The sequence below is a fragment of the Sorex fumeus genome, unplaced genomic scaffold (genome assembly GCF_029834395.1).
Source record: "Sorex fumeus unplaced genomic scaffold, SorFum_2.1 ptg000054l, whole genome shotgun sequence".
Taxonomy (NCBI): domain Eukaryota; kingdom Metazoa; phylum Chordata; class Mammalia; order Eulipotyphla; family Soricidae; genus Sorex; species Sorex fumeus.
Window position 1 is genome coordinate 4,950,537 of NW_026606111.1, and position 12,886 is coordinate 4,963,422.

The window sequence follows — 12,886 nt, forward strand, 5'->3', positions numbered from 1 at the left end:
TTAAGTATTGGAGCAATCTCTCTTTATTAAAATAGTCATTTCACTTTCCATTCTTGATCACTATATTCAGTTCACAAATGACTGATAAGAGAATTTTTAAAAAACAAAAATGAAAAATATAAGGGAATTACTATCATCACTACATGACAGATTTTCACAACTTTCAGTTCTTCATATGCATATATATTCCTTAAAAGTTAGATTCATTATATACACCAGTTGAAACTGGTTTCTGAGATAATCTTTCAGTTTTGAAATATTAATTTTTCCACTTCTAAAACAATTTCCCAATTTCATGTAACATTTAATTACATTTACTTACATCAAACTCATGTACATTAAAACTTTTCTGGTTTCTGTTCTTTTGTTACTTAATTATATTAGTACACATTGCTCGTTATCCTTACACAGTACCCCAAAGGCAAGTTTAGTATTTTCTGTGAAACTAAATTCACTTACCTATGATGGTAGAACGCAAATGTCCAACATGAAATTTCTTGGCAACATTAGGTGAACTACAAATAAATGAAAATGTTATTTTTGTTAGAAGAATAAGAGTTCTGGAATTAACTAGGTCATACTTCCATATTTTTAATATAATTGGCAATAAGGCCTTTGTTAATTAGGGTAAAGATAAGTTAAAAATGAGAAATTTAGAATAAAAGTGAAATAAAAGTTAGAAGATATCCTTAGTGAAATTAATTGTGTGACTTATGAAGTAGTGCCATACACAAAAGTAGTATACCTATTAAGCAGATACATTTAAGGGTTGATAAAGATAAAATAATTCAGCTACTGTTCTGAACAAATAATGTTAATTATTAAGAATAAAGTTTAGGGTACCAATTTTCAAATTCTTATCCTCTTAAAAACTTTTGATGACCCTTCAAATTTTGTTTATATGCTAATGTCTATCAATATTTATAGTATCAGAGAAAACTGATTCACTATTCCAATTCTCAAATGATACATTTATCACATCTCTGATAAATGTATTAAATCTCTCATTTATTATCTTACAGATGAGGGAACCGAGGTAAGAAGGAAAATATATTGGAGCAAATGCTATAATTTCCTTATCACCCTTGAATATGGGTGCTAGTCGGTGGAAATTATACTATTCTTATGAGTTTACCTATGTATGAAAATCTATAAAGTTTTTCAGTATTAAAAATATAAATTAACTTAAAATACTAGCGAAATGTGCAAAACTTAGAGTTAACTTTGATTTGTCTCCAAAGCCTTAATACATATATAAACACACACACACACACACACACACGAAATTATGCACTATAGTACTGTAGCACTGTCTTCCCGCTGTTCATGGATTTGCTCGAGTGGGCACCAGTAACGTCTCCATTGTGAGACTTGTTGCTACTGTGTTTGGTATATCAAATACGCCACGGGGAGCTTGCTAGGCTCTGCCATGGGGGTGGGATACTCTCGGTAGCTTGCTGGGCTCTCCAAGAGGGGTGGAGGAATCGAAACTGGGGCAATCACGTGCAAGGCAAATGCCCTACCTGCTGTGATATCGCTCCATCCCATACACGAAAGCATATAATGAAAAAATAAAACCCTTTGGGTCAGAAAGCTGTATAGCAGGTAAGGTTCTTGGCTTGCAAGTGGCTAACGCGGATTTAATCCCCAGCACTCCATATGGTGCCCTAAACACCACCAGGTCTGGGCTCCCCCGCCCCCAAAAAAAGTTTTTTAAAAAACATTTAAGATCAGCAAATAAAATATTACATGGAAAATAAAATCTTGGGAGAAAGCCAGAGAATCAATGGATGAATGGATAAGGAAGACAGAGAGAGGTCTTAAGTGGTGTAAGTTCAGTCGGGTGAGGGTGAAACAACTAGGTAAGGTGTTAAAAGTAAACATTGATTACAGCTTTTCAATTTTCATAACTTGTAATGGCATTATTGTAAGGATGAGTGCAAGGCAACAGATACTATGCTCCCTTCCTGATTTTCCTTAGCTGCTGGATAGGTAATAGAAAGGAACATAAGACTATTATAGTATAAATTATCCTCCTTAAGAGTTGCATCCTTCAATATACAGAGGTAAATTATGAGAAATTAAAGACAGTCACAAATTCTTTGCCAGTCTTGCCATTATGAAATGGAATCTACTTTTCTTCACCCTGAATCTAGAGTAATTTTATGACTTTCTTTGACCAACAGAAATTATCAGAATTAATATTATGACTGTTTCAAAATCAAATATTTTATTTTTTTGTTTGCTTGGAGTCTTGAGCATCTTTACAAAGAGATGAGAGAAGAGAGAAGGAAGAGAGAGAGAGGAGAGAAAACAAAAAGAGTGAGAGTGAGTGTGTGTGTGTGTGTGTGTGTGTGTGTGTGTGTGTGTGAGAATCTTGCTTTGCTAAGAAATATGGTCAGAACCACCAAATATATAAGCCATCTAAATTTCAAGATCCAGCATCGTCTCTACATTACCAAAGCTGCATCATCAACCACAGGTAACCAAAAACCAACTAAATAAAACAAACCAATGAGCTACATCTTCATTATTCCACATCCCTATTTCATTACTCATTAAACTTATCAACATCAAAATGTTTATTGTTTCAAGACACTTTTTAGGAGTTTCTAAATATCTTCTCAAAGAGCTATTTAGTAAGAAAATATTTTAGACTTGCAGACTATCTAGTTTCATCTTAACTGTTAAATTGTATTCAAGTACAATTGAAGATAATATATAGAAAATATTACAAGCCTAGTAAAACTGTTATAAAAATATTTATGACTTTTTGCGTCATACTTGGCGCGCTGGGTGCTATTCCCAACTCTGTTGCTCCCAGAAGTGCTCAAGGAACTATGAGGTATTAGAGATAAAATCAGGGCCTCTGGCATAAGAAGCATGTACTCAGTCATTGAGCTCTCTGGTTCCAATGCAATACGTAATTTTAAACTCAACTATAGGTATCACAGTTGAGGTGCACAAGTTGCATAATAGATATTCATAATATCTCTCTGCTCTACAGAAGAATAAGCTCACTCAGCAATTGGTTCTTATAAAAAAATAGGTACATTAACAAAGCCTTGGAAGCCCTGCCTATCCGAGAACAGAAGTCAATGGCAGAGACAGTGTGAATGTAAAATCCATAAAACATATTCTTCTGAATATCCAGGTGGTCAAATATTCAGGTGGTAATCATGGCTCAAGTTTATTTTAGCAATAAAAAATTATGATGAGTATAAATTATAATTTCTCATACCCATTTTTAAAATCCTACACAACAAGCAACTTTCTGCAGAGATGGTCCGGGAGTTTGCAATAGGCCTTTTCCACTAGGCTGCTCCAGAGGGGGGCAGATGTTGTTCCCCTGCCTGCCCTCTAAGAGCTCTGGCAGCTGCCATTTTCTAAAAGTCAGCCAGAAGCTCCAGGTATGAGTCGTGGTGACTACAAATTCCAAGTCTCATAGGACTGGGTAGGAGTGGGCACTTCTTACCCCCCGCCCAGATGGGACTCTGAGATGACACCACATCCGCCCATGTTCTACTTAAGCTCCCACACAGCCATGATCCAGAGACACACAAATGAATCTCGGACCTGAGCAACTTGCTGCAGCGATTTCTTCAGATCCTAAGTATTTAAATCTTAGAATTCCTAGAGACATTATATTAAATCCGTAACAAGCAATACAAAACACACACCGTCTAGCATTGCATTTTTGGCAGGTATGAGGACTGGTTTTGAAATATCGAAGGTAACTAAAGTACAGAAAGAGTATTTTACAAATTGTCTGCCACACAGGCAGGGGGAGGTGTGGAATGGAGGGGTTGGGGGAATACTGGGGATTTTGGTGGTGGAAAACGTGCACTGGTAAAGGGATGGGTGTTTGATGACTGTATGATCGAAGCTCAAACATGAAATTTTTGTTAGTGTGCCTCACGGTGAATTAAAAAAAAATCCTACACAAAAATACAAACATATAGGGGTTGGAGAATACAGCAGGTGAGATGCTTACCTTGTGTATAGGCAACTACATTCTATTCATGGCATCACATATGATCCCTTCTAAGCCTTGCCAGGAATGACACTGAGCAGAGTTAGGGGTAAGCTCTGAGAAAGGCCATACAAAAATAAAGCCTCTAACAAATTCTCTTTTTTTTTTCCCTTTATTTTATTTTATTTTTTTTAAAGTTGTAGATTTACAATTTTTTGTGCTTTGGTTTCAATTATACAATGATCAGATACCCATCCCTCCACCAGTGCCCATTTTCCACCACCATGGATAATATCCCTCCCACCCCCATCCCCCCATCCCCCCTGTCTCTGTGGCAGGGCAATCCCCTGTGTTCTCTCTCTCCTTTTGGGTGTTGTGGTCTGCAAAAGAGGCATTGAGTGGCAAACATGTTCAGTCCATAGTCTACTTTCGACATGCATCTCCCCTCCTGGGAGGATCCTCCAAACATCCTTTATTTGGTGCTCCCTTCTCTATCTGAACAGCCCTTTCCTCTAGGATACCCGGCTGGCCTCTAAGTTATGGAGTAATCCTCCTGGTGCTGATCTCAGCTATTCTTGGGTATTAATCTCATACTTTGTTACTTTATATCCCCCAGATGAATGCAATCTTTCTATGTCTATCCCTCTCTTTCTGACTCATTTCGCTTAGCATGATACTTTCCATATTGTACCACTTGTATGTAAATTTCATGACTTCATCTTTTCTAAGAGCTACATAGTACTCCATTGTGTAGATGTACCAAAGTTTCTTTAACCAGTCATCTGTTCTTGGGCATTCAGGTTTCTTCCAGTTTCTGGCTATTGTAAAGAGTGCTGCAATGAACAAACAAGTGCAGATGTCACTTCGACTATACATTTTTGCCTCTCTGGGATATATTCCCAGGAGTGGTATTGCTGGGTCAAATGGGAGCTCAATTTCTAATTTTTTGAGAATCGTCCATACTGTTTTCCAGAAGGGCTGAACCAGTGGACATTCCCACCAACAGTGAAGGAGTGTCCCTTTCTCGCCACATCCACGCCAGCATCGGTTGCTTTTGTTCTTTTGAATGTGGGCCAGTCTCTGAGGTGTGAGATGGTATCTCATTGTGGTTTTGATCTGCATCTCCCTGATGATTAATGATGTAGAGCATTTTCTCATGTGCTTTTTTGCCATTCGGATTTCTTCTTTGAGAAAGTTTCTGTTCATTTCATTGCCCCATTTTTGGATGGGGTTGGATGTTTTCTTCTTGTGGAGTTTAACCAGTATTTTGTATATCCTGGATATCAACCCCTTGTCAGATGTGTATTCGGTGAATATCCTTTCCCATTCTGTAGACTGTCTTTGTATTTTGGTCACTGTTTCTTTGGAGGTGCAGAAGCTTCTTAGTTTAAGATAGTCCCATTTATCTATCTCTGTTTTCACTTGCTCGGCCAGTGGCGTGGCATCTTTGAAGATACCATTAGCTTCAATGTCATGGAGGGTTTGCTGTTCAATATAGTACTGGAAGTACTTGCAATAGCGATTAGGCAGGAAAAAGATATTAAGGGCATTCAGGTAGGAAAGGAAGAAATCAAGCTCTCACTATTCGCAGATGATATGATACTCTACTTAGAGAACCCAATAACTTCCACCAAAAAACTCCTAGAAACAATAGACTCGTATAGTAAAGTTGCAGGTTATAAAATCAATACCCAAAAGTCCATGGCTTTCCTATACGCAAACAGTGAGAGAGAAGAAAGCAACATGAAAAAAAACAATCCCATTCACAATTGTGCCCCAGAAAATCAAGTACCTAGGAATCAGCTTAACTAAGGAAGTAAAGGACCTGTACAAAGAAAACTACAAAACGCTACTTCGGGAAATCAAAGAGGACATGAGGAAATGGAAAGATATCCCCTGCTCATGGGTCGGGAGACTTAACATTGTCAAAATGGCAATACTACCGAAAGCATTGTATAAATTCAATGCAATCCCTATAAGGATACCCATGATATTCTTCAAAGAAATGGAGCAAACACTCTTGAAATTTATATGGAACAATAAGCCCCCATGAATAGCTAAATCAATTCTTGGGAAAAAGAAAATGGGAGGAATCAACCTCCCGAACTTCAAACTGTACTACAAAGCAGTAATAATTAAAACAGCATGGTACTGGAACAAAGGCAGAACTGCAGACCAATGGAACAGGGTTGAATACACTGACATCTCTCCTCAATCATATGCTCATCTAATCTTTGATAAAGGTGCAAGTAATGTGAAGTGGAGTAAGGAAAGCCTCTTTAATAAATTGTGTTGGCATCACTGGACGGCTACATGCAAAAAAATAGGCTCAGAACTCTGCCTAACACCATGTACAAAAGTAAGATCAAAATGGATTAAAGACCTCCACATCAGACCAGAAACCATAAGGTACATTGAAGACAAATTCTCTTTTTTAACGTGGAATAAGTTCATCAAGACTTTTCTTCAGCTCTTAGGAAGGCAAATATAATAACTCTGATAATTTTCATGAGCTGATACCCTGCCAAGTATACTATGCAAGTGTTTGCTTTTCTTTCGTGGCTCATTAAAAAAATGACTAAATTTGGGCTAGAGAGATAGTACAGAGGGTAAGGCGCATGCCTTGCACATGAATGACCTATGTTTAATCTCCAGTATCCCATATGGTGCCCGGAGCAATGCCAGGAGTAATTCCTCAGTGCAGAGTCAGGAGTATTCCTGAATATTGCTGATTGTGGCTGCCCCTGTCCCCAGACTTAATTTACACGTTTGTTGTGAAGACTATTTATTTATTTATTTTTGGGGGGGTCACACCCGGCGATGCACAGGGGTTACTCCTGGCTCATGCACTCAGGAATTACTTCTGGCCGTGCTCAGGGGACCATACGGGATGCTGGGAATCGAACCCGGGTCTGCCGCTGTGCTAGAGAAATGCCCTACCCACTGTGCTATCACTCCAGTCCCAATGAAGACTATTTAAAGGTGTATTTTAGGTCATTAAAAATATTTACAGGGAAAAACAAAAGAAAAAAATATTTACAGGGGGCTGGAGTGATAGCATAGTGGGTAGGGTGCTTGCCTTGCATGTGGCCTACCCAGGTTTGATTCCCAGCATCCCATATGGTCTCCCAAGCACCGCCAGGAGTAATTCCAGAGTGCAGGAGCCAGGAGTAACCCCTGGGCATTGCTGAGTGTGACCCAAAAAGAAATAAAAATTACATTAAAAATACAAAGTGGTATTCTTTGATTATCAAATTAAAATTCTAAATCCTGTAGTATATATTATCTCTCTGCAAACACCTATCAAAATGAAGAAGTTTTTCTAACAAAGTGACTGTCAAATATCTAATTTAAAACTTTGAAAACTGGACAGGGATGTAAGTTCAGTTGTAAAGCACCTGCATTACATGTTATGAGAAGCTCTGGGTTCAATTCCCAGGACTGCAGGGGTGAGGGAATAAAAGCCAAAAAGAAAAAAGAAACATAATTATTTTAGTCCAAATTTTAACTATGCCCCAAATTTTTAATTTAAAGTTTAATAATCAATTCTCTGTGGTTTTAAGAAAATACACTTTCACTGCTTTTCAATTTTCTACATGTAGCTTCATGAGACTCCAGATAATAATGATGAATGAATGCATTTACATACTCAGCCAGCTCAATTAACCAACACATAAAATGGCTAAACCCTTACCTGAATTCAATCACAATTTTTTTTTGAGGAAGACCAGAAAAAAGCTCACTTTTTAATCCGTATTTTGAGCCATCTTCGATTACTTGTTGTAACACAGTCTGAAAAAGCAAAAGGCATGGAATTTAATGACAGTCAATTTAAATTTTCTTAATTATGTTCACCCTAATTTAAGGAACTAAGAACTTTACATTACTGACAGCTGCACTACCTTCTGTTGTTAATGTTAGTCAAAATGGTAGTAATGAACTAATCAATGGAGGGAGGTATTTGTGTACTTTTATGTCATGTCTATTTATCTGTATAAAAACCCAAGATAACAGATTTTTAAAGATGAAGAAACTGAAGTTTAAGAGGGTAAACACCAGTACAACAGCAAGTATTAACAGTAAAACCAGTAGCAGCACATAGTATTTATTAAACAAAAGGTGCCAGGCACTACTGTAAATAGTTTATGTTAACTCATTTAATTTCCACAACAACTCAGAGATGTTTTATTTTTGTTTTTAAAAAAGGAGACAGACACACAGAGAAGTTAAATAACTTGCTCAAGATCCAAGGTCAAACTATTTAAGTCATGTCAAAAAAATCTTTCTCACTTCTTTGAAGTTCATCTGTTAACTAATACTACTACTGCCACTTTTATGATACTAATAGTCATAAACAATGGTAGAAAAAAATATGTCAGCTGGCCAAATAAGTGAAAAACCAAGGCAATGTCACAGAACTGCCGGAATACATTGCAGATTAATATTAATTGTTGAGACAGAACTACTATAGAGTTCACATAGTTCATGATTTTACTTACTGGTAATAGTGATGAGGTAATTATGCATGTATTTGTTTTATAGCATATACTTTTTGTTTTTTTATGGTTTCAGAGATAGATCCCAGTGTTTCATGCATGTAAGAAATATGCTCTACCCATGAGTTACATTCTTGGGGCTGAAATGAAAGTACAGTGGGTAGGGCTCTTGCCTTGCATATGGTCAACCCAGGTTAAATCCCCAGCAACTCATTGGTCCCCTGAGCCTGCCAGGAGTGATCTTTGAGTGCAGAACAAGGAGGAAGCCCTGAGCCATACCAGGTGTGGCCCCCCAAAACCATATATACATGGTTTTTATAGACATACATATATGTTGATATATATATATATATATATATATATATATATATATATACACACACACACATATACATATACACATAATAGAGGCACATTTAATACTCCTTTTTCAAACAGTGGGTCATCACTGCTTCTGGAATGTATTTTTACTCATAGTAGCCCTGCTGAGTGCACAGTGGATAATCTGTTCCTATAATGAAAGTAATATAAGTCACGGTCACGGTCCTCCCGTTGTTCATCTATTTCCTCGAGCGGGTCCAGTAACGTCTCCATTGTGACAGCTGTTACTGTGTTTGGCATATCGAATAGTCACGGGGAGCTTGCCAGGCCTTGCCGTGGGGGCAAGATACTCTTGGTAGCTTGCCAGGCGCTCCGAGATGGGCGGAGGAATCGAACTCGGGTCGGCCATATTGGCTGTGTGCAAGGCAAACGCCCTACTGCTGCGCTATCGCTCCAGCCCAATGAAAGTAATAGATTCAGATAATCAAGGACACAGTTAAAAATAGATTTTCATGTGCAAAAGAATCGCAATTCTGACTTCTGCTCTTCTGTTGTCATAGAAGGATTGTGAATATATTTGAAAAATGAGCTATGGGTATCCTTAAAATAAAAAAAAAGCATAAAAATTCACGGTCAATTAAAAATTTAATATAAATGCCACGCCTTGAAATATAAGCCATAGCTCTCTCAATTAAGCAGACTAAAAAGAAAAAACTATCACAGGCACTTTCCTATTTCAAGAAAAATACCGCTGCCTACGAGTAGTTTGAAAAGCACTTTGTCAAGCTGCATTTCACGGCTATAAAATAAATAAATAAATAAATAAATAAAAACACCTGAGATAACAACTGGCAAAGTCACTAATCTCAAAATACTTAATTCGACTCAGTTGTTTAGTAAGTTGACATGAAATCTGATCAAGAGCAGACAACCTGTAGATACATTTCAATAACTTCAAGATAAGCTTCCCTTGGGGCCAGAGAGATAGCACAGCAGGCAGACACTTGCTTACACACAGCCAACTGGGGTTCAATCCCCATGTGGTCATGAGCCCTGCCAGGAATGATCTCTGAGTGGAAAGCCAGGAGTAAGCCCTGAGCACTGTTGGGTGTGGTGCAAAAATTGAAAAAAAGAAAGAAAACCAATAATAAAAAAGGAAGCTTCTATCTTGTCACTGTGATTTGTTTGGTGAACTAATTAAATGAAAAACAATGTAAGATCATTGTAATTACAGTAAGTTTTGCCAAGGAGGGAAACAGTGCTTTGTGGGCAAACAAATGAAGGGGTTAGAAAAGAATGTTAAGGAAAAAGCACTATTGGGATGAGTTAAGCGTTGACTTGGGTGGAACTACAGGCAGAAGGACTGGAATGTGCAAAAATTTTTGAGACAACACAGATTGAAGAACTGAGGAAGACCACTTATAGCTAAAGCAGAGAGTGAACTACGATATAACAGCTGGAACATAACATTCTTTTTCTTGTTAGGGTGAGGGCAGGGCTTGGCCACACCAATGATGCTCAGAGCTTACTCCTGGCTCTACCCTGAGAGATTACTCTTAGCAGAGTTCAGGATAACAAACGCAATGCTGGGTATCCAATAATCCAACCTTTTTTGTTTTTGCTTTTTTTTTGGGGGGTGACATCCAGTGGTGCTCAGAGCTCATTCATTTCTGGCAGAGCTTAGGAAACCATATGCAGAATGGGGAATCAAACAACCTGTTAATATTTGGGTTTTGCTGTTTTGTTTCTGTGTCACACTCAGGCCCAGTGCCAACGGATCACTCATGGAACTGCTCAGGGGACGATATGAAGTGCTGGGGGTTGTACTGGGGTCAGTTGTGAGCAAGGCAAGTGCTTTAACTCCTGTACTATTGTCTGAGACCCCAAATAATCCATTCTTACCTTTGTTAATAGTTCTCTGTTTATTTTGAAATTTACAGTTCCTTCACCAGTGCTTATTTCACTCACCACTGTATCACATTTTAGCTAAAAAGATATCAAACAAAATAGTGAGTTTGAAAATAGATCCTATGAAATCTATAGTTCTAATATCAATTTGGGTAAAAAGGAAGCATCTCATATTCATCTCAGTCTCATGTGTTTTCTCCCATTCTGTCTTGACCCAGCCACAGCCAGCCTCTTTGGCCAGCCACTGTTCTATTCATTCTATTTAGGGAAACATGTTCTCTTCTTTTTCTGACTAGAAGGCAAATTTTCTCTCCCCTTTTCTCATTTTTCTCACCTCAAATTCTTGATCTTGTTTTCATCTCTATCCTATGTACCCTGACCTGTAATAAACTCTACCTTATTCACCCTTCATGCCAACCACAGAACATGGCAGTCTGTTAGATTGTGTCTAAAATAATAATTTACTTTGAGATTTTTTTTTCCCAGGGGGTGGGGGATTTTTTTGGCCACACCCAGCTGTGTTTAGGGTTTACTCCTGGCTCCACACTTAAAAGATTACTTCAGACTGGGCTCAGGGGACAACAAGCAGTGTCAGGAATTAAATCCTGGTCAGCTGAGTGCAAGGCAAACCTCTTACTCCCTGTACTATCTCTCTGGCACAAATGTAAATAATTTAAGTGCTTTTTCTTTAATGAATATGCCTTAGAATTTTAATAAAACGTTCAAAGCAGCAAATAAACCTGCAGAACCTGAAGAGGTATCTATTTCCAGTAAAGAGTCACTAGTCTTCTCCTTAAAAAAAAAAAAAGTTTTAAGGGAAGGCTTTGGGTTATATTTGGTGGTACTCAGGTATCAATCCTTGTAGTGCCAGGGATTAAACTAGGGATAGGCCATGTGTAGGGGTGGTGTGTATTTAACCCATGTACTATCTCTCCAGCCCCTGGTCTTTATATCAGAGAACACACAAAAGGTGGAAGGAAAGAAAATTAAATATTATAATCAAGATAATTCTCCTTGAATAATGTAAATAATTTGACTTCTGGTGTACTTATTACAAATCTGTAGTAATTTTGCAATCAAATTAGTACTTAACCACTCTATTTAATCATGCTCAATCTTTAGCCCCTTCCCTGTTCACACTCCTCCCCCACTCCTCACCTCCCCCAGTGCAAGGGACTGCTCTTGTGGGCCTTACACATGCAGTCTTCCAGTGGGCCACACCCTAGTTCTCTACATATTTTTCTGATAATAACTTTTATTGTTCAAGTTCTTCAGAATACCCAGAGACCTCCTCTATCCCATGTAATAACAATTTATGAAGAAATACTTGAGCCAACATCTGCCTTTTCTGATGGTATTACACTAACAAGTTAGAGTTGGTCATTATCCATAATCCTTTCAATTACTCTTGGATGATAAATCCATCAGAGAAATTAGAAATGGAGAGATTTATTAAAGCATTTAACCACTTCTCTGCAATCATGGTTCTATTTATATCTAATCACTGCTACTCATATTTAATGTTCATCTCAGAAACTCATTTTAAACTGCAACCCAGTGCTTATTCATCAAGCTTGTTCTCCTAAATTCAGAACTTCATTCAGCTTCAATCTGTAAATTTAATTAACACTTCAGTTCTCCTGCAAGCTGTTAAAAATTGAATAATGTCAGCTGAAAAAGAATGCCTTTATTACCAATCTGAAATAACATCCTAAGCTTTCAATACATGGTTAAAATGAATTTAAATTATATTTTTCAGAGTGTCCTGAACAAAGAACATTATTAAGCTATTATGGCAAAGCTAGCTGCAGAGTATTATTTTCTGTATAATAAGTTTATTGTAATGTCAAAATAGAAACAGTGCTAAAAGTACCTTCTCTGCCAATCTAATGGCTTGATCTTGAATGTTTGGTCTCGAATGGTCATCACTGCTTTTTAATAGAGAATCCACAGAAAGCTGAAAATCAGCTACTTCTCTAGACAGACATTGAAATAAGGAAAGGTTATTGTTACATTAAAAACATTACTAGTGCAACAACAAAAAAAGAACTAATCACATGGTTTCTCCACAATTTTACCAGTAGAATATTCTATTATTTCAAAATATTAAGCAAATAAATTAGAAATGTTACTTTTGTATGTATTTAAAACTTTATCTTGTATCATCTTACAAAATCTTCCTACATAT

The 12,886-nt window shown here is 37.4% G+C and overlaps 1 protein-coding gene across 3 annotated transcripts in view; it reads right to left on the bottom strand.

Moving 5' to 3' along the window:
* The window catches only part of RARS2 (arginyl-tRNA synthetase 2, mitochondrial), a 60,193-nt gene that overhangs the window by 31,236 nt on the left and 16,071 nt on the right, over positions 1 to 12,886 (bottom strand). For 2 of the 3 annotated variants that reach the window (XM_056125164.1, XM_056125163.1), the window contains exons 3-6: positions 12,572 to 12,674; positions 10,693 to 10,776; positions 7,668 to 7,765; positions 460 to 515 (exon numbers count right to left, since the gene is read on the bottom strand). In XM_056125164.1, the coding sequence (XP_055981139.1) occupies positions 460 to 515; positions 7,668 to 7,765; positions 10,693 to 10,776; positions 12,572 to 12,674 (341 nt within the window). The remainder of the gene's footprint in view (positions 1 to 459; positions 516 to 7,667; positions 7,766 to 10,692; positions 10,777 to 12,571; positions 12,675 to 12,886) is intronic. The other variant, XM_056125165.1, reaches the window with a different exon arrangement.